The 20,786-nt window shown below is 41.1% G+C and overlaps 1 protein-coding gene across 7 annotated transcripts in view; it reads left to right on the plus strand.

Annotated features, from left to right (window-relative positions):
- Nucleotides 1–20,786, plus strand: part of FAM135B (family with sequence similarity 135 member B) — a 360,700-nt gene that overhangs the window by 117,016 nt on the left and 222,898 nt on the right. For all 7 annotated transcript variants that reach the window (XM_050802604.1, XM_050802605.1, XM_050802603.1 and 4 more), the window contains one exon: nt 5,843–5,938. In XM_050802604.1, the coding sequence (XP_050658561.1) occupies nt 5,862–5,938 (77 nt within the window). In that variant the 5' untranslated portion in view covers nt 5,843–5,861. The remainder of the gene's footprint in view (nt 1–5,842; nt 5,939–20,786) is intronic.

Here is a 20,786-nt window from a genome sequence, read left to right on the forward strand (position 1 = left end):
ACAGGCAACCTACAGAATGGGAGAAAATTTTTGCAATCTACTCATCTGACAAAGGGCTAATATCCAGAACCTACAAAGAACTCAAACAAATTTACAAGAAACAAACAAACAACCCCATCAAAAAGTGGGCAAAGGATATGAACAGACATTTCTCAAAAGAAGACATGCATACAGCCAACAGACACATGAAAAAATGCTCATCATCACTGGCCATCAGAGAAATGCAAATCAAAACCACAATGAGATACCATCTCACACCAGTTAGAATGACGATCATTAAAAAGTCAGGAAACAACAGGTGCTGGAGAGGACGTGGAGAAATAGGAACACTTTTACACTGTTGGTGGGATTGTAAACTAGTTCAACCATTACGGAAAACAGTATGGTGATTCCTCAAGGATCTAGAACTAGATGTACCATATGACCCAGCCATCCCATTACTGGGTATATACCCAAAGGATTATAAATCATGCTGCTATAAAGACACATGCACACGTATGTTTATTGCAGCACTATTCACAATAGCAAAGACTTGGAATCAACCCAAATGTCCATCAGTGACAGATTGGATTAAGAAAATGTGGCACATATAAACCATGGAATACTATGCAGCCATAAAAAAGGATGAGTTTGTGTCCTTTGTAGGGACATGGATGCAGCTGGAAACCATCATTCTTAGCAAACTATCACAAGAACAGAAAACCACACCACATGTTCTTACTCATAGGTGGGAACTGAACAATGAGATCACTTGGACTCGGGTAGGGGAACATCACACACTGGGGCCTATCATGGGGAGGGGGGAGGGGGGAGGGATTGCACTGGGAGTTATACCTGATGTAAATGACGAGTTGATGGGTGCTGACGAGTTGATGGGTGCAGCACAGCAACATGGCACAAGTATACATATGTAACAAACTTGCACATTATGCACATGTACCCTAGAACTTAAAGTATAATAATAATAAATAAATTAAAAAAAAAAAAAAAAAAAAAAGAAAGCTCCCAGAACAGGGCAGGTCAGTAAGGGGCACTTGATCAAGATTATTTTTTAGTGAATGAAAACCAAACAAAGCTGTAATTTCACTGCATTTTCTTTTACTCTGTCTCCTAGTTCTGTCTTCTGTAACAAAGCTAAACATAGCATGCGTGTATTGAAAGTTTATCACATGCCAGTCTCTATTTTGAGTGCCTTATGTATGTTAATAGTTTTAATTATTGCAATACTCCAGGAAGTAGGTATTATTATTGTCCTCACTTAACACACAAGGAAAAAGAGGCCCAGGAAGATAATAATGACTCCAAGGTCACCCAGGGCCATTGAGACCCAGGAGTCTTGTTCTGGAGCCTGTATGTATATTGTTTTAGAGACAGACTGTTCTCTCCGCTGTCCACAAGGAAGGTTAATCTGATGATGCCTGTGTTAATTTCTAGACATAGGCTTCAAGGGCCTTCCCATCCTGCCCCTCTCTCCATCCTCTTCTCTAGGCATGTTTGCCTAAATGTGGTGTACCAGGGGCAAGCTGTCTGCACATAGGTGTAAGCTGTGGGTGCTGCTGCCTGAGTGAGGACCAGGCAGTAACCAGGGGCCCAGGGAGATTACACAATGAAGGGCAGTACCAAGGGCAGGTGTGTCGACTTCAGGTGAGCTGAGGTTGAGATGACCTGCTGAGGTTACTCTCTTCACTTTCTGAACAGAAGAGATATGCACTGATGGCACTGGACTGAGGCATGGCAAAGGCCTCCTCTTTCAGAAGCCAGCCTTCCCAGGGAGGCCGTACCTGAGTGCCAAAGACCCAGGTCCTCCTTCTTCCTAAGCTGTCATCACTGGCATTGTGATTGTCACTGAATCACTCTTTCCCAGTCCCTGAGCATCATGAGGGCAAGGTCTGCTGGTAAGCTCCGTATGCTTTAGAGTGCCACAGTGCCTGTACACACAGCTTTCAGGAAGTGCAGGTTTGAAGGTGAGCTTTTCAGAGTCACACCAAATGCAGCAGAATGACTGAGTTCACTAGAGTGGTGGGTGGTGCTGGTTGTAGTAGGAAGTTAGTGTAGAAAAGATGTCTGTGGTGTGTGTGCAGATGGTGCCTGTGTGTTTTGGGTTGGGTATGTTGTTGTGTGTATGGTACATGTTCATGTTGGGGGTGAGTGCTGGGTTTTCTGATGTTTCATGGGAGGTTCTTGGAACAAATATTGAGGAAAACTGGTCTACCCGAGGTGTGGTTGCTGATGTGCTGGGGACGGAGATCTAAATCATGTCCTGTCCTCCTCATGAGCATGACGTATGCTGACACTTCTCACTGCACTCATCACGATGCATTCTCAGAACCTTGCCCCTGAGCTCAGTCCTACAGACGCAGAGAACGGGCTTTCCTGGACAGTCTTTTCAGCACCCAGTGTGTGCTGGGTATGTGTCATGGGCATCTTGTGTGTGTGATGAAGATTTGTGTGTGTGTGTTGTATCAATGCATATTGTATGTATCTGTGTGTTTGTGTGTATGACTGTGATGTGTGTGTTGGGTATGTGTCATGTGTCTATTGTGTGCATATGTCATAAGTATGTTCCAACAATATGCCAAACAGTATATTAAACATTTCGAATGCTGTCTCCCTACTGATCACGAAGACATTTTTATAGGTTAGGTACTCTTACTCTTCACCTCTCAGCAATGAGGGACAGAGAAGTTAACGAATGGGCCCAAGGTCATGCAGCTCACAAGAAAGCAAGTTAACTCAGGTCTAGTTAATGCTAAAACCCTTGTCTTTAGGCCAGTGGTTCTCAAATTAGTGTTTGCACCTAAATTCCCTGGAGAACTTGTGAAAACACAGATGCCTGAACCTGGAGTTTCTGACTGAGCAAGTCTGGCATGGGACTCAATACTTGGTTTTCACAACAAAATGTTGCTGATGTCACTGGTCTGAGGACCACACCTGAAAACCACTGCTCTGATACCTTCCCATTAATCCTCAGATGGAAAGAGAAGGGGAGAAGGTTGGGACAAAGGCAAATGGCTCTAGATTACTGACCACAAAGTGGACCAAGGATGTTATCAGCAAAATCAACACAGAGTTTTAAAAGTATTTTACATGGGGTGGGGCACGGTGGCTCACACCTGTAATCCCAGTACTTTGGGAGGCCGAGGCGGGCGGATCACGAGATCAGGAGATCGAGATCATCCTGGCTAATACAGTGAAACCCCGTCTCTACTAAAAATACAAAGAATTAGCCAGGTGTGGTGGCAGGCACCTGTAGTCCTAGTTACCTGGGAGGCTGAGGCAGAATGGAGTTAACCTGGGAGAAGGAGCTTGCAGTGAGCCAAGATCGAGCCACTGCATTCCAGCCTGGGTGACAGTGCGAGACTCCATCTCAAAACACAAAAACAAAAACAAAACAAAACAAACAAAAAAAAACCAAAACTATTTTACATGGAACTCATCTTCCTCACTGCATTATGAGTGTTTGGTTATAATGCCTAACATGCTATTTTAAAGGAAAAGGCAGCTTCCCACCGAGAAACTGTGTCTGTGTTTACAAGTTCCAGAACCCTATCCCATTTGTCCTGAACAAGAGCATGGTATGGTGCATCTTTCAAGGAGAAAAGAATGTTCCGTGTGGTATTCTCCATGCATTAAATATTTTCTTCTAAATATTAGCTCTATCCCAAAACATGGTCCCAGCCATTCTGCCAGTAAGTGCTGGAGCTGGAAAACTCAGGCTCCTGGGTAGGCACTCTGCCTGCACAGCACCAGTGTCTGTGTGGCTCAGGGTCAATGCCACCCATACAGAGGGCTTTTGAGGATTGTGTGAAGTCATGCATGGAACCCCCATCAGTGTGTAGTATATGGTAGGCTGGCACTATTGGGGTTCATTGTTCCTGCTCTGCCTTTGTCTCTCTTTCTATATATTCTCCTCCCCAGGATCAGAGATCAGGAGAGGGACCGGGAATAATAGAAAACTGACAACTCCAAGAAAGGAGTCAGGTGATTTTACCAGCTCTGAGTTTTTGGAGGATTCAGGCTGAGTGGGGTGATGAGAAAATGAGGACAATGCAGCTGTTGACATTTAATGTGATTATGAAGGGAAGCACAGAGTGGCTTCCATTTGCTTGCCCCTCCGTCTGACTTTGACTGGAAATGACTTGGGATTAAAATTGAACCTCGGCTTCTGACCTTGGCTGGCTCCGGTGTGTTGGGCAGGGTCAGGGTGCACCTCCGTGGCTCTTCATTAGGGAAATGGGTTTTTGGCACAGTTTGTGAGCCAGGCCTTTCCATGTTTGCCAGATTGAAATTCTGTCTTGCAGAATTTATAGAGGTTGGTTCTAAGGATTTTAATTTGGTATGCAGCCTTATGAATCCCTAGAAATGTTGCCTGGGTGAAACATTTGCCTGAGCTGAGATGCAGTTAAGGCCCAGTTAATCCCTCCTGGTCTTATCTGTGGGATCTGGCCTAGCCTGACCCTGTTAACTGCAGTGAAGTTGTGCTCTGAACCACAAGAATGGTCTGGTCCCTGAGGCATCTGGGGGCAGAAAGAGGGGCTTTGGAAGGAGATCCAAGTTGAATCACAAGTTGCCAGGTGACAGATCCACGTGTTCCCTTCCTTTCCCCTCTCCTCCTTCTCTCCCTTCCCAGAGGTCATACCAGGTCTTGAGATCCTGCTAAGTGCCAGGTATATTGCAAGTCGTTACCTCTTATTCTATCAGGAGTCTACTCAGTAGCTTGCATTATCCCTTTTAGGCATGGTAGTAAGCAGGCTTGGAGAATGCAAGGGTCTTACCAAAGGCCACACCACCAGCATATTACAGAGTTAGAAAGTGGCTCCAGGTCAGAGCTTCTCTGGTCCTTTTTTCTTGCATGCAAAATGCGGCAAGAATAATACAAAATTCTTGTTGGAAAAAATCAGGCAACTTACATGAAATACTTTATGCAACACCAAGAATATAGTAGGTGCTCAGTACAAGTAAACTTCTTTCCCTTTCATCACATTCCTGGTATCTAGATGCTTTGATATTCTCAGAAAACCCAGCCTGCTTTTCAATGTACCTCTTGGCTTATTTCTCATCCCAGACTTGGACTGTTTTAATGTTTTTTTTTCCTCCCATCTTTTCCTTTCAACCCTCTTGTTACTGACCCCCAGTAACAACTAATTGGAAAATTAGCAACCTGTCAAGTTGGGTTAAACATCTACCTGGCAGCAGCACCCACATGCTCTATGTGCCATGCTTGATATTGCTCCAGCCACCTTTAGTCTTTAAAGACTGCATTTATAATATGAATTATAAAATCATTTTAAATTATTATTATCAGTGGTAGCTACAACTTATTGAGTATTTACTATACAAATGACCGTGCAAAGTGCTCAATGTGGCATATTTATTTTCTCTTCCCACCATCTATCAAAGTTATGTGCTATTACCAGTCCTCACGTTACAGATGAGAACACTGAAGATGAGGGATGTTCAGTGACTTGCTCAAGGTCACACAGCTGAAAAGCGGTAGAGCAGGGATTCTTGTGCCTTTGGCCATGAAGGATGTGCTCTTGGCCAGGATGTTGTTGTCTCCACGGTACTGACAGATAGGAAAGGGCAGGGGACCAGCTCGGCTTTGGAGTTAGGAGACCTGGGTCTGCCTCCTGGCCCTTCCAGGTAGAAGCTGTGACAGTAGGCAAGTCATTTTGTCTCTCCGTGTCTTCTTCCATAAAAGGAACCCTGAGTGGTGACGTTCAGTGGACACAGGCTACTCCTGTTGGTCCTGTTGGTCAGACTGATTTCCTGTTGTAAAAGCCAGATTCTCTCTGAGTGGTTGATGTGATCTCAAGCTGTTAATTTCTCTCTTGTTTTTCAGGTAATGAGCCAAAAAGATCATGTCTGAAATACAAGGAACGGTTGAGTTTTCTGTAGAGCTACATAAATTTTATAATGTGGATCTCTTTCAGAGAGGGTAAGTATGCTTTACAATTTGTATTTGTGTGTGTGTGTGTGTGTGTGTGTGTGTGTGTGTGTTTCTTTCCATGGAAGAAAGTGGAGGTGGGGAAGTCAGATTGTAGGAAATTTGGTACTAATGAGGAAAAGATTTTCATTGTGTTTTCCTGCCAAGTCAAAAATCCAAACCTTTATTGCATCTGAAAATAAACCACATATTGACAGAGACTAGAAAGTGCTAATTCATCGCCTCCCTCCTGCACTCCGTTCTGCCTACTCTCTTCTCAGTGGCTCTTTCTATTAAATATGTCAGTTTTAAAGGGAAGTGAATTGATGGAAAATGAAGGTTGCCTGTGTAGCTGTGGTAAAAAGGAGTCAGTATGTTCAATACTGATGCAGACCGTTACTTCAAAACCACGTATTGTAACACTTGTGCCTAGATCTTTAAAAAACTGATAATGTTGGTATTTCCAAACATCAATTTATATAATTGAAATATAGTTGCTTTTATCTTTTTGAGGATACAGTCTAAATTTGGCATTTCACGTGCTGGTGATATTAATAAATCCTCATGATAGACTTACCTCCAAGGCTCATTGTAAATAATCAAGATGTGAAATAGTTATATAAGAAACCAAACACAGACATGAACTACATGTCCTCCTGATGGTTGCTACTACTTTTGACATGTTACTGACACACAAAAAACAAAGTTAATAGAAATTGAGTTTTTTTATGTGTCCAATTAACAGAGCAAATTAGTATAAAAAGCAAGGGATATCTATCCTTTTGCTTTTGTTGCATAACAGACTCTTCTAAAACTTAATGGCCTAAAAACAACAACTTAGTTTAGCTCGTGAGTAAGTAGTTTGGACTGGGCTCAGTTGGGCGGTTCTACTGAGTTAGATGTGACTTGGATGATCTCACTGGGCTCACTCACAGGTCTGGGGCTCCCAGCTGGGCTGTTGTGCTTCTCCTTGTGGCCTCTCATCCTCCAGCAGGCTAGGTTCCTGGGCTATCAAGAGGGGAAACACACAAAATCTCCTGTTGTTCAGTCTTGGAATGCATAAAGTTGTTTTCCTAATACATTCCACCAACCAAAGCAAGTCACAAGGCCAGTCCAGCTTCAAAATGAAGAAATAGATACCATCTCTAGATAGAAGACTAAGAATCCATGTACATTTAAATAATCTACCTCCAAGATTAGACTCCAGTTGTGAGAAGATAACCCTGAGTTTAATGCTTCAAGTGCCTCTTGTGTACTATAGCCCCTACTTACTTAAGGATGGAATTCAGTGAGGTTGAGTGGTTTTGGTGGGTGTCCTGAACCCCAGGCAGTGAGAAGAATGGGAAATGTTTCTGAGACCAGCTTTCTGTTCCAGAGAAGGAGGCATATGAGGAGGGGTTCTGGGCAGCATTCACAGAGGCTGAGCTTTAATGAGGCAAAGATCTGTGCATCCTTCTCGAAGTCCTGTTGCCATTGGTCCACATCTCATTTGATCAGAAGTCACATTGTATATTGATAGGAGCCCTGGGCTTGGGGCCAGTACTCCTGAGTCCAGGCTGTGCTACTGCTTCTGTTTGCTACTTTGGCAGCACTCTACTCTGATTTTCAGGTTCACATTTACAAGAAAAGCAAGCGATTTTGATAATGTCAGGTTTCCATCATGGTATTAGACATTTTTCTTATTTGTCTTTTCCTGACTCTTCATAACAAACCATAGAACTGAGCAGTATCTTCATGTACCAGATAGATAACTTGGGATTAGGGAAGTAGAACAGTACATAGCTGTAATATAGCAGAGTGAGGAGCTGAGGCTAAGCTTCTCTCATTCAAAATCATGTATTATTTTATATTATTACTTAAGGTGCAAAGTGGGCTTCATTCTCCCCAGGGTGCACAAGACAGCCATCAGGATGTGGAAAGACAGTATTAGAACGTCTATTTACAATTGCTTTGGTGAAAAAGAAAAAAAATTGAAATCAAGCTTCACTAATAATTAGAATCCAGATTGATGTGGACGACCTTGCTGTTTCTGTATGGCAGAATCCCATTCAGTAACTTAGGTCTCAAGAGCAAAGAGGGAAGTCTGTAGCACAGACTGACATTGCAAAATATTGCAGTGTGCAACTGGTCAGTTACATACAGCTCTAAATTGATCTCTAGTTTTAACTTCACTAACCCTCATATTGTTGGTTATGAAGAGTTAGGAAAAGACAAATAGAAAAATGTCCAATACGATGATGAATCATGAATTGAAGATAATATTAATAATGGAAGCATACTAAATACCAGGAAATGCCAGAACCAACCACATTTATCCTACTTCCTACAAAAACCTATTGATACACACAGTAAGAATTAAAGATGATAAGCTAATCTATCTAACAATAAGTAGATAGTGATTTAGTTATATTTTAAAAACGATTTGATATATAGACTTGTAAGCATAAATACTTAAAACACACCTTATTCTAAATGGATATTGGGTCTTACACAAAATAATCACCATTAACAAAATATTTCAAAATAACACATCCAAAACAGGAATAGACCCCTATTGAGTTGTAAAAAAGCTTGAAAAATGAGGATAAAAATAATCACCTATTCAGCAAGCCTACGATACCCTTTTTTTCTAGATCTGTATGTTTTTGGGAAGCATCTCATTTATCCATGCTCACCACTGAAGTCTAATATTGAATTAGGCTAAACTAAAACCAGAACTTGGAATCACTGTAATGTTTTTTGGGAGAAAAAAAATATTATGTGATCAGCCAGGTGTGGTGGTTCATGCCTGTAATCCCAGCACTTTGGGAGGCCAAGGCAGGTGGATCACTTGAGTTTGGGAGTTTGAGATCAGCCTGGCCAAAATGGTGAAAGTCCATCTTTACCAAAAATACAAAAATCACCTGGGAGTGGTGGTGGGCCTGTGTAATTTCAGCTACTTGGGAGGCTGAGGCAGGAGAATTGCTTGAACCAGGAAGTGGAGGATGCAGTGGGCTGAGATTGTGCTACTGCACTCTAGCCTGGGTGACAGAGTGAGACTCCATCTAAAAAAAGAAACAAAACAAAACCCAAAATATTATGTGATCCATTAATATATAAAATATCTATTTTTAAAACATGGATTATTATATCCTTCTCTCATCTTTAAAAAACCTTTTTCTATATTTATAATGCATGTTACATATGAGTATAATTGTACATGTGTAGTATTTATAAGTAAATATACATATATTGGGGTTTTATACTCAAGAATGGTTTTATAGATAGGCATACAAATCACTAATAGTTGGAGACCACCCGCCCAGAAGATTAGGAATATTCTTATAAGCTTCTAGCTCTTAAGGCTAGCTTTTCATGGTTTCAAGGAAGGTGTGTATTTAGGCACACACTTCAGATGTGGATGAGGGCATAATCTTATGACTACATATGCTTGAGGGTCACTTGATTGCAGTTACTTCTATGGACAGGTCTGGGTGTGGTTTGGATGAAGCGAATTAGACCTCTCAGGTGGATGCATACTGTCTTGTAATGACGTCTAGGATCTCTAAGGTCTCATCAGCAACAAAACCTTGCACTTGGTAACCACTAGCCTTCTAAATCCTGCCTTCGGGCAGCTGTGGACAGACTGGGCGTGATGCCAACCAGGATTCTGCATTTGCCAGGGGTGTTCCTGACAGGCATGATCCCTGATGCTCAGGTGCTAAGTATTTTTCTGCTCTGAATCCCGCAGGAGCTATGCTTAGAATGAAGTGTAATTACTTTATCCAGCAAGTGCTCCATGGAGAAGACATGGCTACAATCCAAGCCTGGTGGGCAAGGTGGGGCCCCAGGGTAGTTTCTGAGGAAAAGCAAATGGTCTTCTGATGTTAGTAAAGAGAAGAAATGTAGATTTTGGGGAAGCTGGTTCCTTTTTGGGGTGCAAGGATATGTGATTAAATGTGTGCTCTACAGTGCCTTTGGGATGGTAAAATTAGAGCTGGGGATTGCAAGAGAGGGAGAGTACCTTTCAGACTGAGCCTGACTGTGGTCTTCCAAGTTCCACCTCATTTATGTAGTTGATGAGAAATATCTCTTGTACCTCCATCCAAATGTTGCAGTTCATTGCTACACAGTCTGGCCAGAAAGAAACCTCCTCTCCAGGTTTTATAAGATGCTATGTTGGAAGCATAAAGATAAAGAAGAAAGAATATTGCCTGATAATTTGTCCTGATCAGGGAGTTCCTTGCTTCTAGCACATTTATATTCATGGGTGTTTGTTCCAGTCTGAGAATGCACACTGCCTTGTGATGATGTTTGCTTTGAGCAAAGAGTCAACATGCCTTCATCCAAAGTCTGTATGGACTGACACAAATTCTCAAAGGGAAAACTTCTCCTCAAACTAGTCATCAAGAATCACAGGATGTCACCCCCACATTCAGCAGTAAGACTCATGCTGACAAAAAGGCAGGGACAGGGAAGTACTGAGGATCTGGCTTTGGGGTCAGACCTTAATTTGAAGCCATGCTCTGCCATTTATGAGCTCTGAGGACTTGGAAACATCCCCCAACCCAACATTTTATGGCCTGTAAAATGGTGGTGACAAAGTTTGTCTCATGGATGAATCTGAAAGTGTATGGCATTAATTAATATATGCAGAGAAGGTACTTTGTATCTAGCCGATGCCAACTAAATTGTCACCACTACAAGTATAGCCTTGTCTCTAACCTGTCATTAACACTATTAATGGAGTTACTACCCAAAAAGGTTGTAGTGACCACCTTGTTTCCCTGTTTAAAACCCTCCCAGTTTCTTTTTGCTCTCACTCATCAGACAATTCTTGGCCCTGTTCCACCTAGCATCTCTCTTGAAAATTCTATGCTATACAAGTTCCAGCTCAATATAACCTCCTCTGCAAACCATCTCTGTATATGGACATTTAGTTATTGTGTTCAGCCAAGATTTTTGGAATCCCTAGCTTTTCCATATTCCTAAGGCACATCTATACATGCTTTATTTGGTCATCTACTCATTCCCAAGGACACTAGTTTGCATATGCTATTGTTTTCGGCTCTAGAAACACTAAGATGAAGTGATAGAGCCCCTGCCATCGAGGTGTTTACCAGCTAATGAGAGAGACTGACACATACATAGAAAATGACCATCAGTTCAAATATTTCAGTAAATCTTGAAGTTATTTTTACAGGTTATGTATATCCCAATTAGATAACAATAATAAGTAATCCTATCATGTGTCATACCATTTATACATTATCCAGTTTATCGTCAAAACATCCCCAAGACTGTATAACTTCTGTAGCATGAAGAAACCAAGGCCCCAAGCTAAGTTTTTTGCCCAACTACACACAGCTGACAAATAAGAAGGTCAGAATGTCTGACTTCAAGCAGCGTGCACTATCCACCTTGCAACATCTTCTTCACATCTTAGAAGATGACTTGAGGTTGTGGAAGCAGCTATAAGTCATTCAGACCAAAGTCTCATAGATTAAAGGGTCACTCAACCAATGGCCGTCAGTGAAGACTATCACATGTGCACCCGTAGTCCATGCACAATACTACTTGAGGAGATGATCAGATGAATGATCCCTACCATCACCAAATTGGGTAATGGTATTTCATTAAAAAAAAAAAAAAGTGATATGGGGGTGGGGGGTGGTGAGAGGGAGTTGGGATGGTTAATGGGTACAAAATAAGTTAGAAAGAATAAGTCCTACTATTTGATAGCACAACAGGGTGACTATAGTCAATAATAATTGTACATTTAAAAATAACTAAAAGAGGGTAATTGGATTGTTTATAACACAAAGGATAAATACGCTTGAGGAGATGAATACTCTCTTCTCCATGAGGTGATTATTATGCATTGCATGCCTGTATTAAAACATCTTATGTGCCCCATAAATATCTATACCTACTATGTACCCGCAGAAAACTAAAATTTAAAATCAGGAAACAAAGAAAATGGCCATCATATGCATGGTAGATGCTTGTCACTGAGACAGACTGGGGATACTATGAAGAGACAGAGAAGGAGGAATGCAGTCTCTATGCAGAGCCAGAACAGATGTCTCGGAGTGAAATAACAGCAGAGCTGTCACTTTAAGAATCGATGTGGGTCATCCCGACAGGGGACCTGTGATATCAGAACACCGAGCCCTCCTGAAAGACCAAAGACGACAACTCATGGTTGAAGTGAAGAGTAAGAGTGGGGGAGTTGGCGGAGGTGAAGGATTTATGAATGTATATATTGCAGCATACTTTTTATTAAACTTGGAGATGTAGGGATGCGAGTGTCAACTGCCAGAGAGTTTTTAGACTGCAGAAGAGGAAACTGCAAAGAGGGAATGTTAGAGATGTAATGTGTTGCTTTGTCTTCTTCTCTGTCGATGTGAGCTGCTTCAGAGTGAAGATCTGATCTTATTTGACTTTGCATTGCCAGTGCCCAGCATAGGGCCTAGTGCATACAGGGAGAAAAATTCTAGCTTATATTGTATTGAACTTCCTGTTTCTTCTTTCAAAATTTATTCAATTACAGATGAGTCACATGGATCTTCATTAAATGATAGTAACAGAAGATGATTCCTAATTCCTAACGTTCTATTTAAATCAATGCTGCTCAAAGGGTGGCTCATGGGCCAGCAGCATCCCTGTCAACTGGGAGCACATTAAAAATAGAAATTCTTGGCTGGCGCGTGGTGCCTCACACCTGTAATCCCAGCTTTGGGAGGCCAAGGAGGGTGGATTGCCTCAGGTCAGGAGTTCGAGACCAGTCTGGCCAACATGGTGAAACCCCATCTTTACTAAAAATACAAAAAAATTAGCTGGACGTGGTGGCGCGCACCTGTAATCCCAGCTAGTCGGGAGGCTGAGGCAGGGGAATTGCTTGAACCAGGGAGGTGGAGGTGGAAGTTGCAGTGAACCGAGATTGTGCCACTGCACTCCTGCCTGGGCAACAGAGTGAGACTTAGTCTCAAAAAAAAAATAATAATAATAAAGAAAAGAAATGGAAATTCTTGGCCCTGGTCTCAGACCTACAGAGTCAGAATCTCTGGTTGAGGGGCTTAGGAGACTGTGTTTTAATATGCTCCCTGGATGACTCTGATGAAAGAGTTCCTGTGAAAATCTCAACCTTCATTGTGTAGTGGAAGTTCCTGGAAAACTGAAATTTTTTATCCTCCAGACCAATTAAGTAAAAAGATCTTTGCAGTGGGACCGAGGTGTCAGCACTTGCTAAAGTTCATGAGGTAATTTCAAGGTTGGAAATGATGGGATTAAGGCTAAGTGAAGATTGCACAGGCCAAGTAATCTCAGCCTCTCTTTGCTAGCCTCTTTTTTATAAAGAAAATGAGACCCTGACTTCTACTTTCATAACCAGATTGCGAAGCCTTCTCTTCCCCAATAGGACACTGGATCTTAACTCCGTTTATGCATTCTTCTGCTGTGGAAATTCCGGAGACTTTGTGTTAGCTTTCCAGCATGGTGCTAATGGTGAGAAAATAGGAGGAATGGCCTTATTTTCTTATGCAATTCTTTTCTCCCAAGGAAATGCTTTCTAATGAACAATTAATTATGAAACTCATTACATGGATATTTGTTAGTCATCAGTATATCCATAACTCATTTGTATCTATTTACGAGGGCATGAACCTGCATTTCTAGTATTGTTAGCTGAAATGGAGCTAACATTTGTCCTTGACAATGAATTCAAATTTAGTTTTAAATATTAATTCAGATAAAGCTCTAAATCAAACAGATTTTCTTTCCAAGTAAGATTTTTCATTGTTTGATATTTAGATTCATCCCCTGTCTTTCTTCCTCCCCTTCTTTACAATATCATTTAGGAGATTTTCTCCCCAGTGGCTTTAGATGATTTTGCTGAAAGATTCTGTTCTCATCCACAGAATAGTCTCACAAAAAGGACCTACGATCAGTATTATCAGAGCCGGTGTAAAAGTGTGAAGGCTCAGAAACGTTAGGATTGAAATCTCCTTTGAACACACTCACCTGGCTCTTCTCTACCAAAGTGGAAATAGTTAAGTTGAAAGTCAAGTGCTTCCTGAAAGAAAATATCATCTTGTGTTTCTGCCTGATGTTTCCCATCACTGCCTAATGCCCAGCGACATCCAGCTCCCCTGTGAAATTAGCTAACTAGCTCTGATGTCCCTTAATAGACTCAGAAATACAATTATCTTTGCTTGCCAGAGATTAATTAATTGATTTGTCTGGTTCTGTCAGAAACAATCTTTTTTCCCCCACTTCTCTTATTAAAATATTTTGAGATCCTTTTCATTCATTCCCACACTTTCGAAAGTGAGTGGGAATTATAAATATTTGAGAGTCCCATTGAATGTTCAGCTTTGCTGGACTAAGAAGCAACCGTTAGAGAGTTGGGCAGTCAGCGTGCAGGTGAACCTACAAGTTTAGCGTTACGACGGCTTTGGCAATGATGCATTTGTGAAGGTAGAATGTCCACCATGACGAATGGTAGGTGGGTATGATTTGGACACACCACAGAAGCAATGGATTTAATACATCATTCCAGCCCCATGACTTTTCAGTTTTTCAAGCCAATCCATTCCTTTTATTTTTGTTAAAGCCAGTTTGATGTAGGATATTGATCACTTACAGTCCGTGTTTCATCTAGCACAAAGGGATAGGTAGCCTTGTTCATCTCTGAGTCTTTTTTTCTCTAAAATTCCATAATTATTATTTTAATCGCAATTTTATATTCCCCTTTCATACAATGACATTATTATCATTATTCCTATGATAAGTGAACAGACTTCAGTTACCCAAGTGCTTATGTAGATGAACATTCTGGATTATTTTTTGGACAAATCCGCATTCCTGTTAATGATTGCCCTGTCCTATTTTTTTTTTTTCTCAATTTACCTTTTAATCTGTGACTTCATGAGCCTGCTGCTTTGAGCCTTTTATCCTCTTAACCCCTGGCTGAGGACAGGCTCAGCAGGTGTATAAAGAAAAGCTCTTTCCAGGGGACCGGATATTGACCTGCTGAGATTTAAAATGCCTCTGGTGAGCTCAGAGCCACCCACAGGGCCCAAATACTTCCTGGTGGAATCAAAGGCAGAGCAGAATGCCACTGGGCAGTGTGGTCCTTTCTAGTTTTGTGCTGTAAAAGAACTCTGTACTCTAAAGGTACTTGACGATTCTCACTGAGGTCTCTTAAGTAGAGTAAAAGGTCATGTGGCCATGAAGGTAGGATGATGGAAAAATCAGAGACATTTAAGAGACACATATCCTGGTTCGAATGTCATTTATTCTATTATTAGCAGGGTACCCATGGGCAAGTTATTAAAATTCTTTCATCTCACTTTCTTCATTTATTTTGCAGAATCTATTAAACGTTCACGAGGTGATATTTGTAAAGCACCTAGTAAAATAGAGACCCAGGTTTTACAGTACTAGACAAGAGGACCTAAGCCCTCTATGGACTACTCCATTGATTATAACTAAGACTCTGAAAAAAACATCCTCAGCTGGTTAGTGCTGGGGCTGGAACAGACTGTTGATCTGGTCAAGCTCTGAATACTTGTTCCTCTCTACATTTTGTGCAGGTACTTTATGCTTATTACAGCTAATTCCTCAGGAAGCGGTGTTCTTGTCACTTAAAAATTTAATTGATATGGTTTGGCTGTGTCCCCATCCAAATCTCATCTTGAATTGTAGCTCTCATAATCACCATGTGTTGTAGGAAGAACCTGGTGGGAGGTAATTGAATCATGGGGGCGGATTTTTCTTGGGCTGTTCTCGTGATGGTGAATAAGTTTCATGAGAATGATGATTTTATAAAGGGCAGTTCCCCTACACGTGCTCTCTTGCCTACTGCCAGGTAAGACGTACCTTTGCTCCTTTTTCACCTGCTGCCATGATTGTAAGTCCTCACCCGCCATGTGGAGCTGTGAATCCATTAAACCTTTTTTTTTTTTTTAAATAAATTACCCAGTCTTGGGTATTCCTTCATAGCAGTATGAAAATGGGTTTAAACACTAATGGATGCCATGTTTATTCCTATTGGCTTCAATAGGAGAAATCACATTTTCTCTTTTTTACTTTACATTTGAGATCTACAAAGTGAAAATGCCATATTTCTAAAGAAATAATAGCTTTAGGGACACTAGGAAAATATAGTCAATAAAATATACTAAACTCTAGAATGTTTCTTTCCTAGAAGTTTTTTGAGTAGATCTTGGGCCAGAGGAGGTATAAGAGAGTAGGATCCTTCACTGTTCTTGTTTTTTTTTCCCCATGAATTGTCAAATGTTGCTCAAAAGCAGTTTTAAATGTATTCCTTCAGATATCCTCACTTTAAACTTTCAGTTGCACACACATATATATATGTATGTTTATAGTTCTGATTACATAAATATGTATACTGTGAAAATAAGTAAAAGTACAAAGAAAAATGTCATCATATTCTTTCTCTAGGCACAAACTGTTTTATATTCACATGTATTTTCCTTTACAAAAATATATAAAAGGGTAAAAGTGTATAAGTTACTCTCTGTTTTTCTCTCTTGCCATGTTATAAACATTTTCAATAACCCTACATATTTTTACAACATAATAACTACACAGAATTCCATCATGTGATTCTATTATAATTTATTTAACCAATGCTGTATTTTTGCACATTTCACTTGTTTTATAGTTTTAGTTTTAATATTAAAATGCATTTAAGTGCATTTTAGAAATGGGGGGAAAAACATGTTGCTATGCAACACTAGCACAAATTTTAATAATTTCATTATTTAAAATTGTCATTTTTTTCTTTGTTAGGAAACTATGCTCTCTTGATAATATAAATAATATGCCCTAAAAAATGAATACATCTTGCTGCTTGTCTTGCTTTGTAGACCAGGTTAATGTTCATGAAGATTCATACTGTTTGATCAAACTCTTTCATCATTGAACAAGGTGAGGGAGGAAATGATCTTGACATAACTGTCCTCATATACTCCCAAATCTCTTCTACTCCACCCCTTCTAAAACCTCTGCAAAAGACATTTCACAAAGCTTAGAGGAATTAAACATAGATTAAGAAACTTCATGGTATTAGGTAATGGATCTGCACTTTATAAGTGAGAGGAGGTTTTGTAAACAGAAAACGTCTACAAATCTTCCATCCAGCTGATGTAAGGTTTTCCATGGCTCCACAGACCCCAGCCGTTGACACTCAAGTAGCTGAGTTACTGTTTAGAAACTTTTGGAAAAACAGAAGACACCATTGGAAGGCTGTTCTGATGTTCTTCCTCAAAGCAGGCAGATCTTCACATCCACCATCATATTTTGTGTTCTCAGAACAAGTAAAATTTGGTGTTTTACTTGAAAAAACATCACTTCACCATCATTGGGTGGAAGTGTCTTTTATGCCTCAACCCAATGGAGTTAACTGGAATTCTTTGGAGAAGAAAAAATTTAAAACTTTGTATTATGACAAATAACCTCATGTAATTCTCACAGTTCTACAAGGAATATTATATTATCCCTAAATCATAGAGGAAGTAGAGGCTCACATGGGTGCAATATCTGCCCTGGTTTTGAACATTCTGCAAGTGGCCACATGAAAGAATTCATTCTTCGATGCTTAGATGCTAGTGTTCACATACTCTGTTTTCTCTTGCTTGCTCACTCTCTTTTTCTTTCTCTCTCTCTCTCTCTCCCTTTCTGTCTCTCCCCTCCCCCTCATCCCCAACACACTGTTTTAGTCCTTTTGTGCTGCTGTAACAAAATGCCTGAAACTGGGTAATTTGCAAATGGCATACACTTATTTTCTCACAGTTCTGGAGACTGGGAAGTCCAAGTTCAAGACACCAGCATTTGATGCCTGGTGAGGGCTCTTGTGCTGTGTCCTTACATGATGGAAGGGGCAAATGCTGCCCTGTCACATGGTGGAAAGTAGAAGGGAGAAAAAGGTTAAGCTAGTTCCTTCCAGGCTTTTTATAAGTCACTAATCCACTCATGAGGACAAAGCCTTGATTACTTAATCACGTTCCAAAGGGCCTCACCTCTTAACATCGTTAGGAGGGCATTAGGTTTTAACATACAGTTTAGAGGGGACACATTCATACCATAGTGCCACAGTGCACATTTTGTTTTATTTGGCTCAGACAAGGGCATTCAAATGTTGTGATGTCTTTCTCCCCCTATTTCTTAAATGCTATGCACTGCTGCAAACAGTGAAATTATAGAGCAGTACTCTCAGGACGAAATTATACTCAGGCTTCGCTTTCTTGCTGCTTGGCACCTGCCAGTGTCTCTTCCTTGAATAATGAGAAGATAATGTGGGTTTTGAGAACTGAATCCTTCCAGCCAATGACTGACAGATGTGAGAGATACTTTCTTAGCCAAATGTACTCACATTTCCTTAATAAAAGTTTATTCTCCAAATAGAGTCCTCAGAAGTGATCATGGCCCCCCTTTTCTCATTCCTTAAAAGCAAGTGAATGAGAAAAGAGCCCCCTTTGGCTCACTCCCTTCTTGCTGATGTTGTCCTCCTCAAAAGGGAATATGTGATGTTCCTCCCACGGCATTTTCATACAAATCCCCCCTTGAAAGATAAACCTCAGAGTCCTTTTCCTTCGTTTATTGATTTACAGTCTGTCATCAATTTGCTTATTTAGGAGACCTTGAGCTCTTGCTCTTGTTGGCTCTATCTGAAGAATTCTGGGCAGAGCAATGAGAAAGACACAATTGTGACCTCAAGTTGCTCCTGATATAGTGTAAGAGACAGGTGGAAGTCAAGAAAGTGATGTCAGAAATGGAAGCTAAACATGGACAAGGTGTTGATGGAGGACAGAGAACTCCCAAAACACCCACCCAGGAGGTATCAGGATGGGTTACCTGGAAGAGAGGGCATTCACAAGCCAGATAAAGGCTGGAAGGGGGTCTCAGGCATTGAGAAGGTGGTCTCAGGCATTGAGAAGGTATGCACAAAGGTACGGAAATGGAAAAGGGCATGCCATCTCCTGGGTAGTGCTAGGGTTTTCAAGAGTACTGCATACAAGTGTTTTGTTTTGTTTTGTTTTTGATAGAGTGGGAGGGATGGGGCTAGCCAGATTCCAGGGAGATTGATCATGAAGGGTGTGTGTGTCCCCTTCTGGAGCTGAGATTGCATCTGTTGATAAAGGAAGACTGCGAAACAATTTGAGTAAGGGAGTTGCTTGATTGTATATGTAATAGAAATGACATGTTAGAATCAAACAGGATGACAGCTGGGGTGGGGAGAAATTATTGAAAAGGTGAAGGTAGCTCAGAAGGAGAATCACTGAGGACTGCTGAGGTAACGGAATGAAAAGAATTGGTGCTTTTGTACTGTATTGAGGGGAAGGGAAAAGTCGCAGTGATGGTAAGAGGTTCCCTTGGGTGAATTAGTCAATAAAGCTGAAGAAGAAGAGGATCAGGCAGCAAGAGGAGTTGATGTGAGTTCATAGGTCTAAAGGCAATGGGGTATCTGAGTGCAGAGGCTAGGTGGGAATCTGGGCTGGGATTCATCAGCTCATAGCCATAATTGAGCTTGGCTGAAATCACTCAGTGACTATACAACACTAGCACAGACATGTGAGCTCAGACTGTGCCAGGAGGTTTTACTCCGTCAACTCACTTGATGCCATTGATAGACCTTTGAGATAGGTATTATTTCACAGATAAGTACACTGAGGCCCAAGGTCACTTGGCCACCTTATGACAGTCAGGGTTTGGATTCATAGCTGTTTGTCTCCAGAGCCAGTATTATGAAGTCTGAATTTTGTTTTGTTGGTAAGATCAGACTCTAAAGAGAAAATCCACAATTTAAGTATATTTGAAGGTGAAGAAACTTGCCAAAGAGTCTCAGCTAGAGCTGTTGGACAGGTGCAAGGAAAATCAGGACAAAGAATTCAAAGAGTCACAGAAATGTGAGAGCCAGAAGGCGGGAGCATCCCAAGGCTAACTGTTGCAGAGGAATCAAGGGTATGAGGACCAAAAAGCATCCTGATTTCGGCTCAGGGGTCAAGAATAGCTTTACCAAAATAATTTGTCTATATCATGAGAGCAGCAGCCAGAGAGCCTTGTGTACAAATGTGGATGAGAACTGATCCTGAGAGGAAAATCTCACCATGCACTTGGGGGAGCTGACATATAAACCAGGTTTTACTACTCAATGTGGTGGGAGGCAGAGAAGGCTTCCTAGAGGAGGTAGAAAAGCGTGCCTAGGAGTTTGGACTTTCTCTCCTAGGAATGGTACAGAAGGTGCCAGTGTGGAATGTGTTAAGTAGGGGAGTGATGTGATCAGATATGGGTCAGAATCTCATTTGGCTGAAGTGTGAAGAGTGGATTGTAGCAGGGAGAGGCATTGCCTGCCTAGAACATAGTTGGCACTCACCTATTTTAATTCACATTTGTTGGATGAGGTGTCTTATGTTAGCTGGATGTTGATGAAGGAGACATGTTCTGAGCACTGTGACAGAGTTCCTACTGCACTCCAAATACTATCGATGAGTAGTTTCTGAGATGTTGGGGTTAGGTTTATATAAAACGTAAGTCTCACTCCTGATTTCTCTCTTCCTGTGAATTAGGGAGCTATAGAAACATAAGAAACAGGAATGGAATGGAACCAATGTACTTTATTTATAGCTGGGAACATTCCTAATGCCCTCCTTGTGGGGGGCATTGAGGAAAACAGATTCAACAATAAGTGTAAGACATAGGTATGGATGCCAAAATGGGATTTCTTTCTGTCTCTCTCCACCCTAACTGAGATAAATCTTTAGACTCAAGTGTTTAGAGACAGAGGGCCAGGGAGAGTGAAAGGAGAGAAGATGAACAGATACCTGGCTCCCAGGAGGAGCCCATGGTCCATCAG

This window comes from Macaca thibetana, chromosome 8 (genome assembly GCF_024542745.1).
Source record: "Macaca thibetana thibetana isolate TM-01 chromosome 8, ASM2454274v1, whole genome shotgun sequence".
In the NCBI taxonomy this organism is placed as follows: Eukaryota; Metazoa; Chordata; class Mammalia; order Primates; family Cercopithecidae; genus Macaca; species Macaca thibetana.